The sequence below is a fragment of the Prionailurus viverrinus genome, chromosome B3, assembly GCF_022837055.1.
Source record: "Prionailurus viverrinus isolate Anna chromosome B3, UM_Priviv_1.0, whole genome shotgun sequence".
NCBI classification, from domain to species: Eukaryota; Metazoa; Chordata; class Mammalia; order Carnivora; family Felidae; genus Prionailurus; species Prionailurus viverrinus.
In genome coordinates, this window is record NC_062566.1 from 111,048,643 (window position 1) to 111,073,228 (window position 24,586).

General features: G+C 45.5%; 1 protein-coding gene across 2 annotated transcripts in view; it reads left to right on the top strand.

The window, feature by feature from the left end:
- SUSD6 (sushi domain containing 6) overlaps positions 1 to 24,586 on the top strand; it is a 98,017-nt gene that overhangs the window by 33,692 nt on the left and 39,739 nt on the right. For both annotated transcript variants that reach the window (XM_047864536.1, XM_047864537.1), the window contains exon 2: positions 12,276 to 12,476. In XM_047864536.1, the coding sequence (XP_047720492.1) occupies positions 12,356 to 12,476 (121 nt within the window). In that variant the 5' untranslated portion in view covers positions 12,276 to 12,355. The remainder of the gene's footprint in view (positions 1 to 12,275; positions 12,477 to 24,586) is intronic.

Here is a 24,586-nt window from a genome sequence, read left to right on the forward strand (position 1 = left end):
GTTAGCTCAGAGACACTCTCTGTGGGGGTTCTCCAAGCTGTCTGGGCAGTTCAGGAATTTTAACTAAAATCCTTGGGCTAACTGAGAAGGTACAGCTTAAAAGATATAAATTCCTTCTAGCCATCCTCCAGTCTTTCTTCTCCCTTCTTTTCCAGCTCTTCGCTCAAATATTTTTGCCCTTATTGTGTCCACTTTGTCACTTTGAATTCATGTTAAGATCAGCATGATCTGCCCTCACCACTCTAATGAAACTACTCTTGATGAAGTCACCAAGCATCTTGTGACAAGACCAGTCTTCATCTTAGTGGACCTTCACTGCCAACTCCCCCTACATCCTCCTTGAATCTTTCTGTCCCTCCCTTGACATTTTGATGCATAGGCCCTGGTTTTCTCGTACTTTTGGAGTGTCTTTCGTGGGCTGTCCTTCCTTGACATGTTCCTTTAAAAAGTTAGTGTTCTTCCCAGGATTCTGTCCTTGACTCTCTTCTCTTCCCACTCAGCTCTCTTAGGTGAGTCCATCTATTGTACATGTATTCAGCCATCACTTATAGGCTGCTAACTCCAAGCTCAAAGTGCTCTGCAGAGTTTCATGCTCATTTCCTGCCATTCTAATCTTCTCTGTATCATTCCAGTTTTTTTAAATTATTTTTTTAAAATGTTTGTTTTTGAGAGAGAGCACGAGCGAGCAGGGAAGGGACACCAAGAGAGGGAGACACAGAATCCCAAGCAGGCTCCAGGCTCTGAGCTGTCAGCACAGAGCCTGACGCGGGGCTTCAACCTGTGAACTGAGATCATGACCTGAGCTGAAGTCAGACGCCTAACCAACTGAGCCACCTAGCCGCCCCCCAGTTTTAGTGCTGCCAAAGCGAGCACCATGCTTATTTCCAATTTGCCTGCTAGACCTTTCTATGTGGGTATCCTTGAAGTGTCTAATTCAGCATATCCAAGAATTACCTGAACTTAGTTCATTACATTCGTCCCCCAGATCTGCTCCTCCACCTGTGTTCTTTTTCTCCTTTGGTGGCTTTCACCAGTCACCCCATCACTTAGGCCAAAAACCTTGGCGTCATCCTTTATTGTTGTTTTCACTCACCCCATCCTATTTTTGGCATCTTCTACAGCATTTGGCACATCATGAACATTGAATGAATAAATAAGAGAAAAAGTTTATTAATTTCATCTGAATTTAATTATAATTTAGCTAGCACTTTGGCTTTCATGAAGCTGAATACCTCTGATTACACTCTAACTTTTGGGAAGGGCATCTGACTTTTGGCCACATTCAAATTCTATTAAGGAGAAGGCAGTTTTTAATTTAAAACAGGAACATTTTGTGGAAGGGTTAGTCATTATTAGAAATGGGTGGATTGGCCACTGTGCTATCTTTTAGGGCTGCTCTAAGGAGCTGCTATCAGTTAAAGATGAGGTGGGTGAAGTCAGACTGTACTGGCTCATGAGGGCATTGTCCTTGGTGTTCATGGGAGTAGAGGCAGTGTGTTGTGGGTGAACTTGCCACATGCTATGGGTTTAATGCAGGAATAGGTAAGACTTTTCCATTGGGGAGGGTAGTATGCCTCCTTGCACTCACTGATGGATTTCCTAATAGTATCCTAGTGTTTGTAACATAAATGCTGAGGATATGTTTGTAACTATAAAAGTTTATTTTCTTTTTCATCTAGCCCCTTAAAAAAAAAGAAAAGAAAAGAAAAGGTGGGGCACCTGAGTGGCTCAGTCAGTGAAGTGTCTGACTTTGGCTCAGGTCATGATCTCACAGTTCATGAGTTTGATCCCTGCATCTGGCTCTCTGCCATCAGCACAGAGCCCACTTCAGATTCTCTGTCCCCCTTTCTCCACTTCTCCCCGACTTGCACTCTCTGTCTTTCTCAAAATAAATAAGTAAACTTTCTTAAAAAAAAAAAAAAAAAAGAAAAAAGAAATGGAGACAATGACTTAATCATATGGGGCTTAGTTGGTTGAGTGTCTGCCTCTTGATTTCGGCTCAGGTCAGGAACCCATAGTCATGGGATCAGGTCCTGTGTTAGCGTGGAGCCTGCTTAATAAGATCTTTCTCTCTCTCCCTCTGCCCCACTTGGGCACCCTCTCTTTCTCTCTCTCTCTCTCTCAAAAAAAAAAAAAAAGAAATCATAGGATTTTGGAGCCAGAGAAGCCCTTCAGGTAGTAGTCATCTAGCCCAACCCTGACATGTTTTCAAAAAGTAGCAATAGTAATAATGATAGCTGGTAATAATTAGAATACCTAACATGTTTGACAGTTCACTAAGTTCCAGGTATTATGTTAAGTGCTTTACATGCATTTCCCCATATAATACTTACCCATGAGGTAGCTGTTATTAGTGCTATTTTATAAATAAGGAAACTGAGGTCCAGAGCAAATGAATAGCTGCATTGGAGTTAAGTATGCTGAAGCAGCTATTGTACAGAAAGATGAAGCACCTTGCTTACTGAAGGTCAAATTTTCCAGTTACAGGCAGAACATGAGTAGAATGCAAATCTCCTGACTCTGAACTCAGCATATATTTTTGTTTTGAGCTGAGAATTCATTCTTTGTGGTCATTTGTGTCTCGTTTCTTATTCAGTCCCTTTTAGTTTTAGTGAAATTGAACGAAGTAGAGGAAAGGATGGTTTAGAGTTAGGGTTTTGGTGAGTTTTTTTAAGTTTATTTTTAAATAGGCAGCCTTCCCAGACTGACTGGGAATGTAGCAGAAGGCCTGAGAACCAGGAAGTGACACAGACCTGTTTATACCATCCCATTTGGAGGCCTTTGGGAAGTGATCCACAGAGATGGTAAAAAGTAAATATAACTGCATCAGGCATTTCTCTTGGGTTTGCTATTTTTGACCTGGAGGAGGTGTTTCCTGCACAGCTATGAGTACTTTGGAAACTGCAATCCTAGAGCCTAAATATCTTGATTGAAGGTATATACATAGGTATTTATTTCTCATTACCAGGCAGCAGTCAGTGGGGCCTGGCAGACAAAATTACCACTTTTTTTTTTTTTTCTTTTGGTCTTCCTCTCTCTGCCATCCTTTTGGTGAATTGCTCTTCCATTTCTTTGTCTTTCTTTATAATTAGCACTGTGCATGCAATCTGTCCTGAGAGCTCACTAGGTATGTGCATGAACTTCACGGTCCAGTTCAACCTTTCTTTTCCCCCTCCCCCTGTTCCCACTCAGAAGTCACTGTTCCTACTTCCTCTGCATTCTCATAGCACTTTTGATTTTTATTTATTTTGTTCATTTTTTAAATGTTTATTTTTGAGAGAGAGAACGAATGAACAAGCTGAGGAGGGGCAGATGGAGAGGAAGACACAGAATCCGAAGCAGACTCTAGGTTCTAAGCTGTCAGCACAGGGCCCAAAAGCAGGGCTTGAACCCATGAACTGTGAAATCATGACCTGAGCTGAAGTCAGATGCTTAACTGACTGAGCCACCCAGGCGCCCCCTCATAGCACTTTTTTTTTTTTTAATAGCCATTTTATTGGGCTCTCATAACACTTCCATGGTGTTATATAGATAAGCTTATAATTCCTCTCACGTAGACTGTGAATTCCTTGAGAGTGGGGAATTCATGTCTGTGCTGCACTTCATTTCTGTGATCACCCAAGCCTTGCACTGAAGACAGCCAGTAAATATTTGCTGAATTGCAGTATAGTCACTGCAAACACCGACTGTAAGAAGTCAGATTTAGCAGATCAGCTTCTCAGACTTTATTTGTCCAGTGGGTATTGAAGCCTGCTCCACTTAGCTCTGATAGGAACCAAACAGAGGGGTATGATGACACATAGATATGTCTCTGGGGTCTGGGAACCAATTACAGCCCCTTCTGCCAAGCATTTGTTTTGCTACCTGGCCCAAACTTCAGGATTTATGCCCCTTTCCCCTCCTGTTTTATGTCTGTTGAGACTTTGCCATCTTTTATTTCCTACACAAATTATGTCTTTTGGGTTTATCTTTTTTCCTCCTTCAGTGAACAAGTAAATGTTGAGTGCTTTGAGGCACAGAAAGAGGCAGAGTTGGTGGTCTCTGCAAGAATTTATTATCTGCAGTGTATGCAACATACAGCAGTTAAGTAACTGAGCAGGCCTTGGGGAGGGATATGATTGGTTGTCCCGTTCATCGCTCAGGCAGTGATGCTTTGGGTTCAGAAGGGCCTTCCATGTTTATGGGCTCAATCGATGCAACTAAACTTTATCTTGTATTTGGACAACAAAAAAACAGGGAGCCCTTTGCAGTAGGAAAGCAGAGAAGGATAGACTTTTGGCCCCTTGGATTTCATTTATCTGTAGAAGAGGGGTAATGGCACCTATTTAATGAGGTAATGAGTGTGTGTATATATGTAATAAACACGTAAGCTCGGTGCCTCATCCTTCCCTACTACATGCTCAGACTAGAAAACTCCTGTGTCCCCCTGGACACAAATATTGCTTTAGTATAATCACATACATAATTATTTAATTTTGCAGGAAAGAGTGCTAAGTTCCTTAAAAGATACATTTTTTATTTTTTTATTAAAAATTTTATTTTAATGTTTATTTTTGAGAGAAAGAGTGAGACAGAGCGTGAGTGGGGGAGGAGCAGAGAGAGAGGGAGACACAGAATCTGAGGCAGGCTCCAAGCTCTGAGCTGTCAACACAGAGCCCGACATGGGGCTCGAGCCAGTGAACTGCAAGATCATGACCTGAGCTGAAGTCAGACACTTAACCGACTGAGCCACCCAGGCACCCCCAAAGATAGATTTTTAGAACTTCCTGGAGGAGAACCTTGGAGGTTCACCTGTTGGCAGTTCTTTCATCTAAACTAATTTGTGTTTTGAGCGTAGTCTCAGGGCATATGTTTCCAGCCCAGCTGAAACAGTGCCCTTTAGGAATCCAGTGGCTGCTCAGTCAGAGCTGGTCAGAGCAGGAAGGGGCCTTAGCCAGCACTGATTTGAGTGCCCACTGTTCCATACACCATCCTGCATCCTTCACATTTATCTCATTTCCATCTCACAACAACCCAATGAAGTGGGTATTGTGTATCCAGTTTATAGATGGGAACTGAATGATTTGCCCTAGATCACCCCACTAATAATATCCAAGCAGAGCAGAGATTCTGGCCCAGTCTGCTAGAATCTTTCCACCATCCCAGTCTGCCTGAGAAATATTTAGTTGAACTGTTTCATTTTACTTATGAGGAGACAGAGGCATAGGGAGGTGGTGTGATTTGTCCTAGTTCAGCCCATCAGTTATTGGTGAAGCTGGGACTAGAGAAGAAGCGGTTTCCTGCCTTCAGGGTCGGAAATTTACTGACTGAGCCAAGTCCCTGCTCACAGCCACTCTGCCTTCACTCTCCTTTTTTTTCTGTCCTGTCTTGAGTCTGTGTGTGTTATTTTGTTCTCTTCAGTCCTTTTCTCTGGGCCCCTACAGCTCTGCAGTGGTCCCTGTGTGTGACGCAGGCTGTGTCTCATGCGCGCGCACGCTTGTGTGTGTATGTGCGCATGTGTGTGCGTGCACGTGTACACGTGGAGGCTGGGTTTTTTTTTGTTGTTGTCAGACATTTGTTATTTTTGGAAAGCACTTTAGGAACACTGTGTACAAATGGCCTATACAAATGTGCTGATGGATTGATTAAGCTCTAAATGGGAAAGTGGAGTTTCCTGAGTTTGCTGCAGTGCAGAGGGAGACAGATGCTAGGATGGGTCTTGGAAGATGAAGGGGGAGAGGACTCCTCATGCAGAACATAGAGGAAGGATTTAACATTTGTTCCTTCCAGTTAGTACTTTGGTTTACTTATGTTTTTGGAGGAAATATTCCTGGGCCCCTCCTATTCCCTAGAAGACATTCCAGATTCCTTAGAACTGAAAGGGCATTCGGGGATCATCCAGGCCCACCCCCTGAAGACCAGGAAGAATGACTGGTTGGTGGAGCTGGGACCTAGAGCTCTCTTATGCATTCAGGTCCATGCTGTAGTCCTTCTGCTGTTAGGTTGGAGACTGTTAAAGAGAAGGCTTAGGATGGGGGTGGGGGCAGTGTGTCTGCTGATGTCCTGCTGTCTGCAGCCTGATGAATACGGTAGGGGGAAAGTGTGACAACAAGAGGATGTAGCTTCTGGAGAAGCCAGACAAGGATACAAAGAATATCAAGGTGATTCAGAAAAACTGCTAACACCTACCCTATTCTGGTTTAGGTGGCTTATGAGGAAAGCTGAGGGTTATTTTGGTATTTCTAGGAGGTGAATTTTAATGAGTTTGACTGTGTCTTTTGGGCTTTGGAGCTGGAGATGAAAAGGAAATGGATAAGGTACCATTCTGGCTGTCACAGATCTTTGAGTCCAGTAGAAGAGTTTGTGCCTGTTGAGGCCCTCACATGTTAGTGGCACAAAAGGAAGGGGAAGATACAGGGGTTAGCAAGATTGGAAGGAGTCACAGGGGGGAAAAGTAAACTAAAGACATCCGGAAGTAACTTCATTTTTTCATTTTGGGAGCAAGAGTGGGAAGCATTAGGATCTGATAAACGTTTAGATGTCTTTTGCTGCCGTGGCCTAGCTATTTCAGGGTGAGTGGGAGGGAAGTGGGGGAGACATGGAAGAGAAGAAAGGGAGCAGGAAGAGAGGCCTCCCTGGCACGTTAGCCACTTCTCTTATCAAACCCTCTGGGAGACTTTGGACTTTGCAGAGTTAGGACTTCCTATCTTTACACTCTGAAAGGTAATTAACTGGTTAAATTCTGGTCACATTTCATGAACTATTCTTTGTCTTCCACCGTCACGTAGCAGCACTGGGGTTGGTGAAGTCGGTTCATGGAAAAAAACCAGACTTTCTTGTTCCAGACTGTCTACTACCACCATCTTCTTTCCCAGCTAGATCTGAGGCAAGAAAAGGATTTTGTTGGTTTTACCCATCTAGTTTCCTCTCTTAACTAATGGAGAGATGGGTCATAGTTTAGGAAATAATCAGTCCTGACAATTACATGGAGACTGAGGCTGATCTCCTAGAACTGTAGAGAAACCTACTTAGCACCTGGGAGCCAAGCTTGACAGAGTCAGGACTCTTGTCTCACAAAGGAGAGATCAGTAGAGTGTGACGTGACCCTGCCACTCCAGGAGGACTGTGACATTCTCCAGGGGTAGGCCCCAAGGCAACCAGGCACATGGGCTGAGGAGGTCTGGGCCCTCAGCTGTCTTGGGGACAGGGTGCTGTGGTGGTTTCATGGCTGGCCCCACCTGGTGCTGCTGCTTCCCTAGTCTGTGAGCCATTTTTGAAGGTGACTCTCAGGACACCTTTAATCTTTTCAGGCTCTTTGGTTAACCTGGAAGCATCTATGGCAACGATACGCAAACCACGTGAACTTTGGGTTCATGTTACAGGTTGTCCTTTACTCCAGAAGCCTGTCCTGTTTTCATCGTCATTTTTTATGAGCAGTTTCTCAGACCCTCTGCTGTGTTGGCTTCTAGGCCAGAACTGTAGATAGAAGGACCTGAGTCTTTTCAGTTTATAGAGCTGTCCTTTGTATTTTGTCCTTTTTGAGCCTCATTAGAGAGTAGGGAGATATTTAAAGCAAGCAACAACCCCGTTTTATAGATGAGGAAACAAGGCAGAGATGAGGTAACAGAGGCAAAAATGAGGTAAGTGGCTTCCCCAAATCAGAGCCATGGATCGTCATAGAGGATCATTTTGAACAGGAAATGAGTGTTCGTGACGTTCAGCAGAGCACAGTCACCCTGCTTTTAATGTTCTGAGTTCACTGAGGGGGAAAGACCAGACACTGACCTTGAGGGGCTGACATTCTAGCTCATGGGGTCTCTTTCTACCACACACTGTTGGGGTGCAGCCATGGTCCCAGGAAAGATGATCAGAAAAGGAGGAATGCAGACTTTCCATGACTCCTCTACACCCCATAGAGGAGTGTAGCCAGGAGCCAGAGGAAACTGGCTGCTGGAGGAAGGGTTGTGTGATACACAGAGAAGCTTGGATGTTTGGAGAATTCTGTGGCTGAGAGAGACCGTACAGCCTTTCTTAGATGTGCAAATGGAAGCCAGGGAGCCTTCATGACCAGCCAGCTGTTTAGTGGCAGAGATGGGACTGACATGCAGCCTCAGGCTTTCTCTTTTCTTTCTTCTCTCTTCTTACCTCTAAGTTTAAATGTGACATGCCTTGTGAGGGTGGATAAGTGCCATCTTTAAAGACGAGGCTTAGTTCCAGGCTCCTCTTTAATCATAACTTTTTTCCAATATTTTTTGTGGTAAAATACACATAAAATGAAATCAATCATCTTAAACCAGTTGTAAGTATGCAGGTCAGTGACATTAAGCGCATTCCCACTGTTGTGCAACCATCACCGCCGTCCGTCTCCAGAACTCTTGGCATCTGGCAAAAACGGAACTTTGTACTTGTTAAAACACTAACTCCGCATTCCTTCCTCCCCCAGCCCAGACAACCAGGATCTACTTCCTCTTCCTCCTCCTCCTTCCTCTTCTTCCTCCTCTTCTTCCTCCTCTTTCCCCTTCCCCTCCTCCTACTCCTCCATGTATTTCTCTAGGGATAATGAATATCTAGTTAATTTTTTCTGAAATGTTTTTCTTTTCACTTGCTCTAAAGCCACAGTTCAAGTCCAGGTTTTATTTTATTTTTTAATTCTGTGTTTAAAGCAGATGCCTTCTTAAAATGATTAGATATGTATAGTGTGACCTTTTCTCCACAGTAGCCAGGTTCTCCCATTCTGAGCAATACCCTGGGGTCACAGGGCTTCGCTTTTCTCTGTATTGTTTCTGAAGCACTAACTCTTGGCCTAGCCTTGCAAGTAAACACTCCCACTGACTACCCTCTATTCTCTATTCATCTTTTCTCTTCTTTGTAAAGCCCCCATCGTCACTACCCCATCTGTCATGCACTTGATCAGGTGTTAGGCTTCGTGGTGGAATTGGTCCTTTGGCCCAGGGAGCTGCTTAAGTCAGGGGGAGGAGTCTGTTGTTTCTCTCAAGACAAAACAGGAGCTCCTATTTGTGTATCTTTTTCCTAATTCTATATTGGCTCCTCCCCACAGTATTTGTGAGTTTGGCAGGCATTTGTTCACTGCCTTCAAGGAGCTTTGAGTCTGGTGAGGTGAGACAGATAAACATGTAGACGCATTAACCTGTTAAAGGTACAGTCCTAGCAGGGTGCTCGAGACACTTTGGGAATAAGAGGGGGTTAGTCCTACTGGAGGTGGGTGTGGTGTGAAGTGTCAGAAAAGAATTCCTCCAGGCGACTCTTGTGCTGAGCCCTAAGAGTGACTATATTCCTGGCAGGAGGAGCAATCAGGTTTATTTGAACATCAGTCCTTATGTTGAGGGAGGACACAGGTGGTCTACTGGAACACGTGGCTACGTTAATTTTATTTTACATTTTGTCTGTTTGAATAGGTAATGCATGCACAAGGTACAGTATACTCAAGGACATTAAAAAGGAATACATATGACGAAAAACGAGTTATTTCCCTATTAATTGCTTACTTCTCCACCCTGAAGGCAATTATTAGCTACCGATTTCTTGTGCATCATTCCAGGCAGAGATTTTCATGGCATGCAAGAGTGTGTGTGTGTGTATCCCCTTTAAAAATACATGCAGCCTCGCAAGTGGCTTTCTTCATGTACTGATTGTGGAAGTCATTTCATATATGAGGACAGACTAGACCTGCCTAGTTCTTTTTAATTTTTTTAGTAGGCTCCACACCCAGCGTGGAGCCCATCACGGGGCTTGAACCCAGGACGCTGAGATCAAGACCTGAGCTGAGATCAAGAGTTGGATGCTTAACCAACTGAGCCACTCAGGCACCTCCTGCCTAACTCTTTTTAGACCAGTACATGGTATTTTGTTAGGTGTGTGTATGACCACTTGTTTAACTTGCCTCACTTCAGTCTTTTGCCAGTACAAAGAATTCAGTGACTATCTTGCATCTATATCATTGCTCATGCGATTTTTGAGGACGGATTCTAGAAGTAGAACTGATAGGTTAGAGAATATGTGACAGATATTGTCAAATTGCCCTTGAAAGAGCTCCACATTAATGATGCTAAATTTAAGATCCTTTACCACTTGATGCCCCCCACTTCCCCTCCTCTAAAATCCTTGCCACAGTGCTCGTCCTAAATGAATTTGGTCTTATAACTCCTCTGTTTATGATCCTCTAAGCTGTACATGGTTTTCAGGGTAAAGTTCAACCTCCTTGGCCTAGCCCTTAACTCTAGCCTCTGCCAAGCGTGCTGTGCTCCCATTGTTCTGTTCCACTTGTATTTGGTACCTTCTTTTTCACTAAACATATGCACTAGCAGTCAGCATCACCTCCTCTGGGGAGTCTCTCTTGGTTACCTTCACTTGTGCACAGAACACCTAAGCACCACTCTGATCCAGTCCCATCCATTCACTATAGAAATATTTGTTGTGCACGTGCTGTAATGTGGCCCAACCAGGTGTTATTCTCAATGTTGCCTTCAGGGGGTGATGACTGCCTGGTACAAATACCTGTTGTGGATGAATCAAAAATGACAGCACCCATTGCTAACTAGACATATTGTTGAACCTCTTCTGACCTTGGGTTTTGGCATCTGCTGAATGAGGAGGTAAAGCCTGATGACCTCTAAGGTCTCTGCAGCTCAGCCTTATACTAATTACAACAGCAACAGCAGGCAGTAGTTACTGAGTACTGGCAAAGTGCCAGGAACTGCCAAGTGCTTTGTCTGATCCTAATCCTTACATCAAACCAAGAAGACGTATGGTTACTGCTCCCATTTTACAGATGAGGAAACTGAGGCTAAGAGAGTGATTTGGCCACATGGTCATAATAGAGGACACAGATTGGAATTCTGGCATTCTAACTCTGCTGTCCTTAGCCACATAAATATATACACATTCCACACATTTACACACACACGGTTTTGTGTACTGTTTTGGGTCACTTACAGACTCCACCCCTAGACCTCTTCATGAACCATCCCTTTTCTACAGCTTTAAAGGCTCAAGTTGGAGTCTGGGTAAAAGCTGTGGACAGAAGACTGCTATAGTCACAGCTATTTAGGGGTAGTGAGTAAGGACCCAGTGGCTAGCTCATGCTCATTGAAGGCCCTGCTAGCTGCTTTTCCTTCATGCTGAGGTAGCTCCTGTTGCTGTTTGCAGTAACTCTCTTTAGAAGGGGATGTAGGCCTGAGTCAAGGCTTCAGACATGGATTAAAGGCAGGTCTGTTTAATATCCCTGGCAGAGTCTCAGAGGCATCCTTTATTAGGGTTGTAGATGGCAGGCTCCCTTATCTATTTACATAAAGCCTTATTAATGGAGAAGGAGGTGTGTATGGAATTTAAAAAGGGAGTATAATCTTATTATTTGGAATACTTGTTATAAACTAGGATAAATAAAATCAAATGACTGAACTAAAATGTAATAGGGCCCATATCATAATGTATCATCATCAACTCAGCTGCTTCTCTGAAGGCTTGTAGAAAGTAATCCCTTAAAGTCTTAACCCCTGATACATATATTTTTTAAAGACCCTGGTTCCTACTCTTCTGAAGTCATCGTCTGAACTAGAGTGGGTGGGGGTGCTAATTAACAGTCACAGCCCATCCTCTCCCAGTCCTTGTCAGGGACACCCAGCAAGTGTGGCCTCTTGGGGTCACAGGTGTGTCAGGTGAGCCTGGAGTAATTGGTCCATTTTTGAGATTCATGGCTGTGGAGTCAGCGTCAGATCCTCAGGGGCTCATCCGGCCTCTGGCAGCTGAGCAAGCCTAGCCATGGGCCCTTGGCTCCCGCAGCTGCATTCCTTCTCTAGGCGGTGTATTTCTCCCTTTAAGACACGTGTTCTCTATTTTTTTTTTCCTTTCGGTTGGTTGAACTCGCTCTGAGTCCAAATGGCAAAGGCAAAGCCTGACTCAGGGGTGTAGCATCTGTGTCAACAGCTGCCTCTCTCTCCTCTTCTCTGTTGGAGGCGGTGGGGGCAGAGCCTGGGCAGTTGCTGAAAGTTCTGCCATGCCTGACAGATTTCCAGGTGAGCTTGTGTTGGTCTCCTCGTCCTAGAGCGAGGATCTGGCTCCTAGATGCTGACACTGATGGCTTGCTGCAGGCCTCGGCATTTCCCCACATAGGAGTTGAAAAGCCACTTATGTGCCTGTCCCTTCTGGCAGCAGGAATTCAGTTACTAGCATTTTGTATGTGATTATGGCTTCCTTGCTACAGTGCCTACTTGCAGCTAACTTAGGGCCAAAGTTTTCACTTATGTCCTTGTTTTCTGTTTGTTTGTTTTTTTTTATAGGTAAATCTACCCGTGGCTGACTTTAGAATTCTTCTGGCTTTTAAATTTTTTCTTTTTAAAATAACTTGGACGGATAAAAGATGTGCCATGGCAGGATAACACCAAAGAGCACCTCAGCGTTGGCCGTGGCCTCCGCGGGACATGGAGTGTTCCTTCCACTGGTGATCCTTAGCACCCTCCTTGGAGACGGACTTGCCTCAGGTGGGTCCCCGACTGCCTCTGTGTGGGAGGGAAAAGACTCAGTACCATTGTTTCTCCCAAAGGCTGGGATAGGGCACTGTCCATCTAGTGGGAAGTTGCAGGGAGAGAAGAGGGTGGAGGTGGGCTTTTGTGCCGTGGTATAGCCGGGGGCCAGGCCTGGGGGTGTGGCATTAAGGGGCCTCTTGAGTCACCTGGGAGACCGGTGTGTAGGAAACTGCTGGGCTGACATTGTCGCCCCCCCCTCCCTGCAGCTGGAGTCACCAGGCAGGATGGAGGGATTCAGAACACGATATTCAGCAGGGTGCAGGTTTTGGAATCAGACTGCCTGTGTTCTGAGTCCAGTCCCATTGCTGGCTGTGCGACCTGAGCAGATCTCCTTACCTCTCAGCTACAGAATCGGATAAAAGTAGTACCTACCCTGGGGGAGGGAAGGGGGTGAAGATTGTCTGAGATAACACAGCAAGCACTTAATGATTGTTAGCTTATTATGTGTTTCTTGTCTTTTTATGTTTTTTTCTCAGAATAAGTACAAAGTTGAGGTGTTGTAACTTAATGAAAGCAGGACCTGGTCACTGACACTATAAACTTCGTGATCCTGGACAAGCCACTTAGGCATTCTGTGGCTTAGTTTCTCCATTTATCAAATGAGGGGGGTTGACGCGGATACCTTTAAGGTCCTATCCACTTCTCTAAGTTTATACTTTCATAATTCTACGGACTCTGGTTGAAGCTGATGGGCTGCAAGAGCTGTAGCAGTGGCTAGAAATGTAGCCATGAGGTTGATCCTTGTTGGCTCTGCTCTGTTCTGCTGTGCTCTGAAGACCCTTCTTAGGTTCTCTTCATGTGGTCCTCTCGACCTGGCGTCCTTTTTAGAAAGCACATATTTTGATGTGTACCATAGGCTTCTGGGTGACGCTAGAGAACCTGCCTCTGTATCTGCAAGTACCAGTAGGGGTCTCAACTAATTATGAATGAACTCAACAGTAGTGGGGCCCCTACCAGTCTTCATTAGATACATTAATACGGCAGTTTTCTTTGGACAGCATTCCCTGGAGAGGGATCTCAGGTAGATTCTGGAAGGGGACTTGAAGGATGAGAGCAGTGTGGTATAGTGTGGCACATAGAGTCCCCATACAGTGCTCTTTCTCATTCTTTCTTTTGAACACTTGATTATTTTTTCCAAATTTATTTATTTATTTTGAAAGAGAGAACGTGAGCAGGGCAGGGGCAGATAGAGAGAATCCCAAGCAGGTTCTGTGCTGTCCGTGCAGAGCCCATGCGCCATGAGATCATGACCTGAAAAGAAATCAAGAGTCAGGTGCTTAATCGACTGAGCCACCCAGGCGCCCCCTCTCATTCTTTTTCTATCAACCCCTGCCACCCGCTTATGTGACACATGAAGATAATAGTGCAGTCTCATCTAAGCTTTTTCTTCTGAATTGAGAAAAACAGTTACCCATTTGTTGTTGCATTATAGTCTTTTCCACCACGCACGTACAGATTTCCTCTTCTGCCTCTTCTTTACTCTGTTCTGACACTGAAACCTTTCCCACAAAGCATAACACCTCTTTGGCTGTGAGGAGCCCCTGGCACAACTAAGGAGGCCACCACTAATGATTGAGACCCCACAACGTAGGCATCATGACTATATATGAGATTTCAAAGGAAAAGAAGGCCAGACTACACCAGTTGTGCAACCAGATGAAGCAGGGCTTATGTTTGCAAGGCATATAAGCCAAAGCCAGAGGAGGCCTCTAGAAGCTGTAGTCACAGAGCCATAGAATATAGAGATCCTGCCTTATTCACCACTGTATCTCCAGAGCAGATGTTGGCAAGTGACAGTCCATGGACTGAATCCTTCCTGCTGCTTTTGTATGGCCTGTGAGCCAAGAATGGTTTTTATATTTTTAAATGATTGGGGAAAAAAATCAAAAGAATAATATTTCATGATACATAAAAATTGTGAGCTCACATTTCAGTGCCTATAAAGTTTTATTGGAACATAGCAATGTTTATTCTTTATATTTATGAATATAAATATGGCTGTGTTTGTGCTGCAGTGGCAGTGTTGGATGGTTGTGACATAGACTGTTTCACCCCAAAGCCTAGACTTTAAGATATTGGACCCTTTCTAGAAGAGATTTGCCACCCTACCCCTAGACGCAAACAAATAGTGCTCAATAAGTATGTGCATGAATGGAATAACTGTCAGAGCTAGGATTTTAGAGGTCATGCACTTGCCAGGGTCGTAGGGCCCAGGCTCCAGAACCTGACCTAGTACCTAGTATGCTACCAAGACCACCTTCTTCCAAGGCTCCACTAGGGGAGCTGTCTGGTCGTGTGACCTGGCAATTTTAGGGCAGAATGTCTGCCTTTGGTGTCTGAGGCCTCTAACTTCCTTAGCTTCATTAAGCCATTTCGCCTACTGCCACCCTCCTTTTTATGGGCTCCACCCCTGCCTCCTCCCATTTCCCACCCCATTTTCCAACTACCCACACCTTCCCAACTTTCCACCCAAGGTCTGAATTCAATTATCAGGAACTGATGGTTTCAGACTGGCTGGATAAAGGGATTATTATTCTCCAATGTGGAAAATGTATGTCTGTAGTGTGGGCTCAGAGCAGGATGGAAAAGTTGGCTCTGTAGCTTTTTTTTCCCTCCCCCATCTGCAAAGAATCCTCCCTTCCCTGCAACCCCCAACCCCCTAAGTCTTTTCTCCTTCCCATAAAACATGTGTACTGGCACAGAGCAGGATGCAGGCAGTGGAGGGGGTTTTACCATTACTTAGATCCAGTGCACCAAGTTGCTGCTGGTTTTTTCCCTCTCTGGAGTGGCTTCTCGGTGAAGAAGGTACGCATTCCTTGGCCTGAAACCCATAGCACACCTGCCATAAGCAGCTCGCCAAGAAACCAAAACTCTCAGATACCCTGAAGTTGAGGAAAGGCATGCCAGTTCAAAAAAAGTCCCCTCTTCCTCTTCGTGCCTACCTTACCTGCTCCTGTGGCTGCACTTGAACACTTACTCCAGAGGCATTGTAAAATGAGGTGCTTATAAAATACACAGCCTTCGTTACCCAGTGAGCTCTAGTCTTTGTGTGTACATACACACTCGTAACTGTGAGACTCCCACCGGACATACGTAAGTGGGTGTCTTCTGGGGGGCAGTTCATCTGTAGAGTCTCTGGTTACAGATTCCACAGTCACCCTTCATCTTGGTAATAATTGCTCAGGTCTAGAAGAAAAGAATCATGTAGGAACAGGCACTTGAGAGTTCTGGGGCAGAGTTGTGCCATGATCAAGTTCAGTTTTCCATCTTGGTTTCTCTTATCTACAGTTTGGGATTTGGAAGTTATAATGGAGAAGGTGTTAGGGAGGCAGTGGGTCCAGCTTCCCCCTTGGTCATTCCTTAAGCAGATATGGGGAAAATCATTGGAAGTTTCCTTTCAAGGAGTAGCAGAAGGAAGAGTATCTTACCTCTTTACACGTGGTCACACCATGCAGGCAAAAGACCAGAATTGAAAATAAAATTATATGTATAGTACACAGCTTGCCTCTCTTCTTGAACCAGAGAGGAATCAGGGTCTCAGCTGTGCAGCAGCCTTTCCCAGATCTCGCACAACTCCTTCCCTTTACCCAGGATCTTAAGCAACTTGCTTTAGGACCTTAGGCAAATCAGTTGACCTCTTTGTGTCTCCTTTAAAACAGAAATCGAATCCTTAAGGATGTTAGGTTGGTGTTGTGTAGACTAATAAAAATGATTGGAGGGCACCTGGCATATAAAATGTGTGGTGTAATTCCCAAATAATAACAACAACAGGGTTGGTATGTGACCCACTGTTGAGTCATGCTGGGCAGGAGACTTTATGCAGATGACATCCTTTGCTGTCTTTAAAAAAAAAAAAATGAAGATGCAAAGTCATTGTGTTGGGGATAAGGAATTGGGAGGAGGTGTCAAACTTGACCAGTTGAGGAAGTTTTGGTTACTTCTGGAAACCCCTTTGCCTTCCAGAAAGCTCATGTTTCCATAGTCTGATGGTCTCAACCCAGCTGGCTTGCTGACTCATGTAAAAAGCTTTTGATTTTCATTCTCTCCCTTTCCTGAGCATTTGCTGAAAAAACTCAGTATTTTACTTGTTTCTGATTTCCACACCCCCCCCCCCACCCAAGAGTGTTTCCATGACACTTTAGGCCATGTTAAACATCACACAAGCACCTAAAGCCATTTTAAAATCTCATCTGTATTTCTGTGCAGCAGAGTGAGAAAGCATGGCAGTTAGTGTTCACTGAAGAGGGAAAACGTTGAGAACAAGGCTCTCAGGGGTATGATACGACTTTGGCTCTTCATGTTGATGTGCTGGAGAGATGTTGACAAGTGGCCCTGGCTCATCTTGCATCTCTGAAGGGACCTGGAGTCAGAGATAATGTACACTGAGCTGAGAGGTGAGAATAGGCAGGAAGTTGACATGTACAGAGCATCATTTGTGTGTCAGGCTCTCTGTGTGTCATCCCATTTAAAGCCCTTAGGAAAGCCTGTGAGCTGCGTGGTCATGTAACCATTTTTCAGATGAGAAACTAAGGCAGAGAGAGGTTACATAACCTGCTCAGAGACAGGCAGTTGTCTGTGGGGAAGCTGGCTGGGATTTGTGCCGAGTCTGTCTAACTTTGCTGCCCGTGGTCTGCTGAGAACCACACTGCGTGTGCTGCGTGGCAGCAGGCTTCTCTGAGACCCATTTCTTGTGTCACCCTGTTGGAGCACGGGGCAACCTTCAGATGATTCTTTTGACAGAGGAAGACAGACTCCATCTGTGTTTCCTCCCCTGGATAAAGGATGCAGGAGTCATCTCTGGGTTACTGTGTTTGCCTCTGTGGTGGTTTCTGTTCTCATGTACTGGGACCCTTGATTGTTTGGTTCCCAGTTTAGGCACACGGTTTACCAGGGCGGTTCTATTCTTGGAAAGGAACAATAGGGACCACAGCAAATTGTTTGCTAAATGAGGATGTAGTTCCCAAAACATCCGCAGAGCATCTTCCTGTCGGTTGTAAACACTGCTGACGAAGTGATGTAATCTCTCCGTGGTGTAATTACCTGTGACTATAAAAAGACTTGGGGATTGTGGGAGGAGGCTGGATGGGTCATTATAGGGCTTGCTGAACCCTGGCGTCTCAAAAAGACATTGAGAAATTACCCTCCTCAGGCTAATTGTTGTGCCATGTTTAGAACATTGCAAACACATGGTATCAGCTTTGCACTGTAACTTTTGAAGAACAGAAACCAGGAGTCCACCAAACTGAACACCTAAGTGGGTCTCAGTCAGGCTAAAGCTCTCAGTAAGCACAGATCCCACCTTTGAAGCAAAGGTGCCCTACTACCCTGGCCTAATTTGTGAGCTAGGATTTTATCCTTACCTGCCCAACTCCTGCAAAAGGGGCCACAGGGCACTTAAAAAACAAACAAACACACACAACAACCTAGGGTCAGCTTCCAGAGTTCTTAATTATTCTAGTAGGTTTGCAGATGAATCCTTTCATCACCTCTTACCCGCTGGGAGATTCCTTTCCTCTGCATCACTCAGGAGTGTGAGCCTGCAGAGGGCATGAGCAGCCCTCACTCCCATTCCAGGTGGCTGGTGCTAGTATGACTGGTTCCCTCGAGTGTGGCCAGATCAGGAGTGACCTTGGCAGGCCTTGTGTTTAGTGTTGAGGCCCCGAGGGACAGCAGCATTTAGAGACAACCTTTCATGCTGCTGGGTGAAAGAGAGGGGTGCTGGCTGCTGATCTCTCCTAGCCCTGTTCGTGCACCTCACCTGAAGCCAATGTAAAGCATGAAATCTGAATGTACCAGAAGATAAGGGTGAGATTATAACTATTTATTTAAAAAGTTTATTTAAGTAATCTCTACTCCCAATGTAGGACTCAAACTCACAACCCCAAGATTGAGAGTCGCATGCATGGTCTTCCAATTGAGCCAACCAGGAGCCCTGGATTATAACTATTAAAAAAGGATTGTCCCCTAGCATTTGTTCACATAGCTGTCTCTTGTCAGGTGGCATAGGATTCAACTCATAAACACCTTAAAATAGTAAATACCACCTGCAGTTCTTGTGGTGGCACTGAGGTCACTAATGCAGCTCAGGGTAACATCTATCTGTTATCCTTCAGGTCCGCCCCTTGCTTGTTTGTTGCTTTTAATTCCAGTGTAATGAACATGCAGGGTTATATTAGTTTCAGGTGTACAATACAGTGATTGACAATTCTGTACATTCGTTGTGATCATCACAGTAAGTGCACTTGTGTAATTCCCTTCACCTCTTTCTTTTTAATTTTTTTAAATGTTTTTATTTTTGAGAGAGAGAGAGAGAGACAGAGCGTGAGCAGGGTAGGGGCAGAGAGAGAGGGAGACACAGAATCTGAAGCATGCTCCAGGCTCTGAGCTGTCAGCACAGAGCCCGATGCAGGGCTTGAATTTGTGAACTGCAAGATCATGACCTGAGGTGAAGTCATGATCAGCTGATGGACTCAGCCACCCAGGCGCCCCCCGCTTCACATATTTCATCTGTCCCCCCCACTCGCCTCCCCTCTGTTAACCGTATGTTTGTTCTGTGTAGTTAAGAGTCTGGTTTTTGTTTTTGTGTTTTGAGGTTTTTTGGGGTTTTGTTGTTCTCTTTTTTTTCTTTGCTTGTTTTGTTTCTTAAATTCCACTTACGAGTGAGATGATATGGTATTTGTCTTTCTCAGAAGACTTATTTCACTTAGCCTTATATCCTGTAGATCCATCCATGTTGTTGTAGAGGGCAGCATTTCATTCTTTTTTTATTGACTCCTTGTTTTTAGAGAGGCAGTGTAGTCTGATCAAAAGCGTGGACCTTGGAGTCCAGTTGCCTGGGTTTGAATATTTTGAATACGGACCCTACTCATAGCTCTCTGTGTTACCCTGGATAATTTTTCTGACCTCGCTGCCAGTGTTTCCCTAAAATGGTCATGATAATAGTGACTACTTCATAAGACTGTTGCAAGAATTAAATAAGAATGTGTATATATAAAGCACTTAGGACATGGCCTGGCATACAAAGACGTAATTTCCAAGTTGAAAGATCAGATTCTAGCAGCAGTTGCTACAGTCTGCACTTCTGCTGCCACACAGCTAGTTAATTCAGACAGACTCAAGGTTGGAAGGTATGCCTTGTTTCTTCTGTAGTCTTAGATTCTGTTTGATTCAATTCAGTACATACTGAGTAGAGTTGGCTGCATACTGCCTGAGTTATTCATAATTCATAAGTCCGTAATTCTCAAATACTTCCATGTTGGCATCTCGCATATGAAGACAAGGAGAAAAGAGCAGCAGTACCCCTTAGCAATGTTGTTGCTGGGGTAGGGGTGGGGGATCAGCTAGGTAATCTCACAGTAAGCCATTTGCTTCGGAGAGGGTCTCTTGTTGGCATTTCAGAGCCAGAGTTCCTCAAAGCTGCTGTTTGTTAGGAACCTTGGGAGTCATTTTGCAAATTAAAGACATTTTTCCTTTTATCAGCACCATGATGTGATGGGAGGATTGTATTTTAAAAGATTCTTAAACACATCTGGGAGAATACAACATGAGAATTAAGTAAGAACTCTCTTGTCTCCTCTCCCATATGGTAATCCTTTTGCCCCCTCCTACTTTTCTTAGCTATTTTGACAGCATTTCTTCTTTTAAGAGCCCTTTTCTACCTAGATTCATTTGCTTCCCCAGAGATGGGGATTTTCCCCATGTTTAGCTTCTTTGACTTGTTAACTCTGCCAGTAGCAGGTCTCCTAAAGTACAATTGTTTAATCGTTCAGAATTCTGGGAAGTAGTGCGGGCAGATAAACAGGTTCTCTTCAAGATTTCTTCTTTGCAAAGCCTTTTTTTTTTTTTTTTTAATTCACAAAAGAATTTTAGGCATTTCAACCCAAGAGGGGAAATGTGTTTCAGGAAGTTATGGCCAAGTATAAACAGGGTTATAAAATAACTGTGCTGTAGCCTTTGTTACTCTGAGTAACAAGCAACACTTTATGAAATATGAAAGGGCCTGACAATCAGTTCTTCACATGTAGGAGACACATGTCTCCTTGGGAGAGGACAGGACCTGTGTGTCTGTTGTCACTGGCTCGAGTTCTGACAGTTGGGCCTTGTTGACTCTGGCAATGGTGGGAGGTACAAGAGAATGTTGTTGGGATTGTCACCCACCAGATGAGGAATGAGTGGGCCTGAGGAGCAGCCCAATAATGTTTACTGAGCACCAGTCAGGGAACAGTGAGGTGTGGCAGCAGATGGGAGAGAAGCCTTGGTTATTTCTGCTTCCCAGTTGATCTTAATACTTTGGGAAGCCCTTTGCAAAAGATCCTATGGTGTCTAGAGCCGGCGTAGCCCCACTAAACCTCCTGATGACCATGCGTGGCTGCTCAGAATTGCTGCTTAATGGCCTATGAAGTTAGCTGGTGACTTCAGTAGGCTGTGTGGCTCTCAGCTTCATGACTCCTGGACAGTAGACCCCTTCGGCCTCTGATCTTTGAGGTCTTCTCCTATCATGACTCTCCAACTCAGATCTTGGTATGTAAGTGTTTGCACATAAGCTCCTTGAAGGTAAGGACAAAGTCCTTTATACATTTGCTTCTTTGCTGTAACCAGGCCAGTGATCATCCCAGGTGGACCCAACCTGGGAAAGGTACTCTATGGGGTGAGGGTCCCTCCCAGCAGGGCTGTGCAGAATCATGGCTTGTCCTGCACATGAGGAGAAAGCAGCCAAGTGCACAGCCCTGTGAGCTGCAGTACCCTGTGGGCCTCTGCACTGATTTATGGTTCCCCATAAGATTCCATCCCTAGCTTTCTGGGGAGTTAAGAACGGTGTGAAAGTGCCTCTGTGCCTTAGGGGATGCAGGTGGTGAGGCTCTTCTGAGGAGAAAGGGTGGGACTGGGAAGGCTGCCTAGAAGAGTTCATTGCAGTGTGTGGACTTTCAACTTGGGTGAGGAACTTTGAACCCACTGTGGGTGTGGGTCCCCTTAGGTGATGGGAGGGAGGAAAGGTTGGCTCTCTCCTGGGGAGGAAAGGTCAGGAGGAGGAATGCGTGCTGACTCTGAAACATTCCCTGACACTGGGGAGGGACCGGGAGGAACAGCTTGAATGGGTTTGGCTCCCCTTTCCCACCCATAACTCCGTCTACTCTGTACCTCAAGTCAAGGCTAAGGGGACTCCTTTTTCCCCTTTACCTGCACAATAGCACCTTCAGGCCTATTCTCACTCTTCTTCCAGTGGCTGCATTCCTGTGGCTGGAATCCTGCCTCTTCCCCTCCCTCCCAAACCTCTCATCATCCTTCAAAATCCAATTCAGTCATCTCCTCTATGAGACACCGCTCATCCCCTTACCAGTAAGGTTAATAGGGTCTGGGAGAAGGGGAATAGGCTTTGTGTATGTTTCTTGAACTAGCAGGCACTCCTAGTCCTTTCTCTTGAGGATGTCAGAGAGGTTTTCTGGTGATGGACAGGATTCCAATTCCTAGAACCTTGACTATCTTTGATTTGAAGGAATTGGACAGTTTGTTAAGACTTCTGGGAATTGCAGCTTTGGGAAGCCCAAATCCTTTGTTCTGCAGATCATGTTGCACATACCCTATAGACTTGCTGCAAGGCCTCCCGATTCAGGGCTGCCGGGGCACATGCTGGCTTTGGTATTTTCCTAAGCACACTACCTCATTTAGCAGGCATGGGTTGACATAAGGTTGGCAGGGAATTCTAGAATGCCATGGAGGGCTTTCTGGGGCCAGGTACTGGACTGGATCGTGGTGGATGTTCTCACGTGCAGTTGGGTTCTCAGGGTAAGCCTGTGAGGAGGGCACCTGCAGCCAGGAGCAGTGCTGTAGACCGGGAGGAGCCCGGAGCTGATGGTTTGGCACTCTGCTGTGCTCACAGGCACTTGTTGATGCTCCTGCCGAGCGCCAGGACTATGCCAGCTGCAGTTCTGCATGGTGTGTGTCCTGGCCAGGGAAGTCACTGTACCACACGGGATGCACATGAGAGGGGTTTCTGGCTCGATTTGGGGGGCCGTGGTAGCCTTTTCTGAGAGAGAGAGAGAAGTCTACACAGAGAGCTGAAGGCAAGTAGAAGCTAGCAGGTAAGGAAGACAAGATGGCAGAGTAGAATTAGGATTGTAGTCTTTGGGGCCAGAAAGCCTGGTTTGAATCCTAGCTCTGCCACTAACATGTAGTATAACTTTGAGCAAGTTTCTCAAAGTGAACATCCCTCAATTTCCCTCTGTGTGACACTGGGATGAGAGCACACTGACTGTACAGGGCTGTGGTGTAGCATCATCGTTGCTGTTCTGTGGCACCTCGCCAGTGGCAGGGACAGCCAGCATGTTGGGGACATGTGTAGGGAAGACAGGGAGAGAGTCAAGTGTCGTGTCTGCTCGCTTCCCTGACCTTTGCTTTGCAGCTTGCTGTGACACTTCTGTTGAAACTTCGGAAGTCCAGTATACTCTGTCCTCCAGACTGGCATGCCTCTTGCCCTGGTGGATGAAGGAGTGGTCTCTGCCTTGGTGAAGGAAGTTTGGAAGCTGAGGTTTCAGAAGGAAAATAAAGTCTAGCCTTAGTCTGAGGGGCCTTAGTCTTAGTCTTAGTCTAGCCTTCAGATTGGGCTGAACTTCACCAGCAGTGCAGTTTGGGGGAAGCGTCTGGGAAGTGAGATGCTGCTGGTGGAGCAGGTGCCTTTCCTGCTGAGTTGTTCCAGTTGAGGACGGGAGGAGAGGGAGTAGGAGGAAGGGCAACAACTCTGTGCTGGAGTGTCTTCATGATCAAAGGGTTAAAGAGAAAACAAACACCAGTGAATGGATTCAGGGTTGAATGAGTCTAAACAGGGAAATAGGGCTGGAGGAGGGTATTGGTTTGGGTACAGATTGTGGAGAAGATTGGGGATGAGAAGAATGGCCTTTACGTTCCTATTTGCCCATAGGAACCGGAAGTGACCAGCTAAGTAAGGCCTGTTCCAGCCTGCTGGAGGGGTGGGGTCACTCAGGACAGGCCCCTCGTGCTCTGCCTCAGCCCAGCCAGCGGGTGGGAGGCGTGTCTGACAAGGACCCCTTATTTCAGCCAGTCTGCCTCACAGCACAGGGTCCCCTGGGGGTCTAGCTCCAGTCTGGGAGGACTGTGGGAGGCTCCTAATTGATTTGGAAGGGAGAGGAGGGGAGGAGCAAGCAGCTGGCATCTGTGGCGTGCGGATGTTTTCCAGGCCTCTTCAGCTTGGATCAGAGCTGGGGTAATTGGAGACGTCGGGGTGAGGCTGTCTGTGATTTGATGTGTTTGGGGGTGCAGAGAACTGTTGTGACTTCCAGCAGAGAAGTGTCTCAGGTTTCTTCAGCGTGGCTCTCAGTAGAGGAGCTCCTTCTCCACGCCGTTGTTCTCTGTACCTTCTAGTTAGGCGTTCAGACGCTTTGAGGTCCCAGCCTTGGCGTTCAGAAATTCTGTTAGCGGTAATGGCAGACCCCGGCCTTGCAGGAAAAATGAAGATGTGAATAATAGGATTAGATGAGGTAATATGTGTACAAGTGCTGGGTAAACAATAAAAGTCTGTTCTAATGGAAGGGATTATTATAATGTTCCTTTTTTTAGTCAGCATCTCTTCTCTGAATTGCTCAAAGCACTTGGTTGACACTAACTGGTTAATCCGTCATTTATCCCTGGATGGGAGGGTGGTATTTAATAGCCCCCTTTGTATACAGGATCAAACTGAAGTTTCCAACAGAGCCCCAAAGTTTGAAGCCCAAATCTATGGAGTCTGAATCTAAAGCTTGGGCCTCTGAATGTGATAATGCCTCATTTCTGGGAATAAAAGAAGGTGAAAGGAGAAAGGGAGAGATCATTAAAAACACCTAATGTTTCTTTTCACAGACAGCTAGTCAGGTCAGACAAGGTTGCCACAGTCAGGATTTTGAGAGACGTGGAAATCTGACATCCATTTTTCTCTGAGAAGCCACGGAGTCCCCGTTGAGAATTAGGCCTTGGTATATGCTAGAGAAGCAGCAGGCTAGTCAGTGTAGGTTTGGGACAAGGGACACAGAGAGGGAGCTGGCAGCGTTCTTAATTTTGTTCTGTTCAGGTTGTGC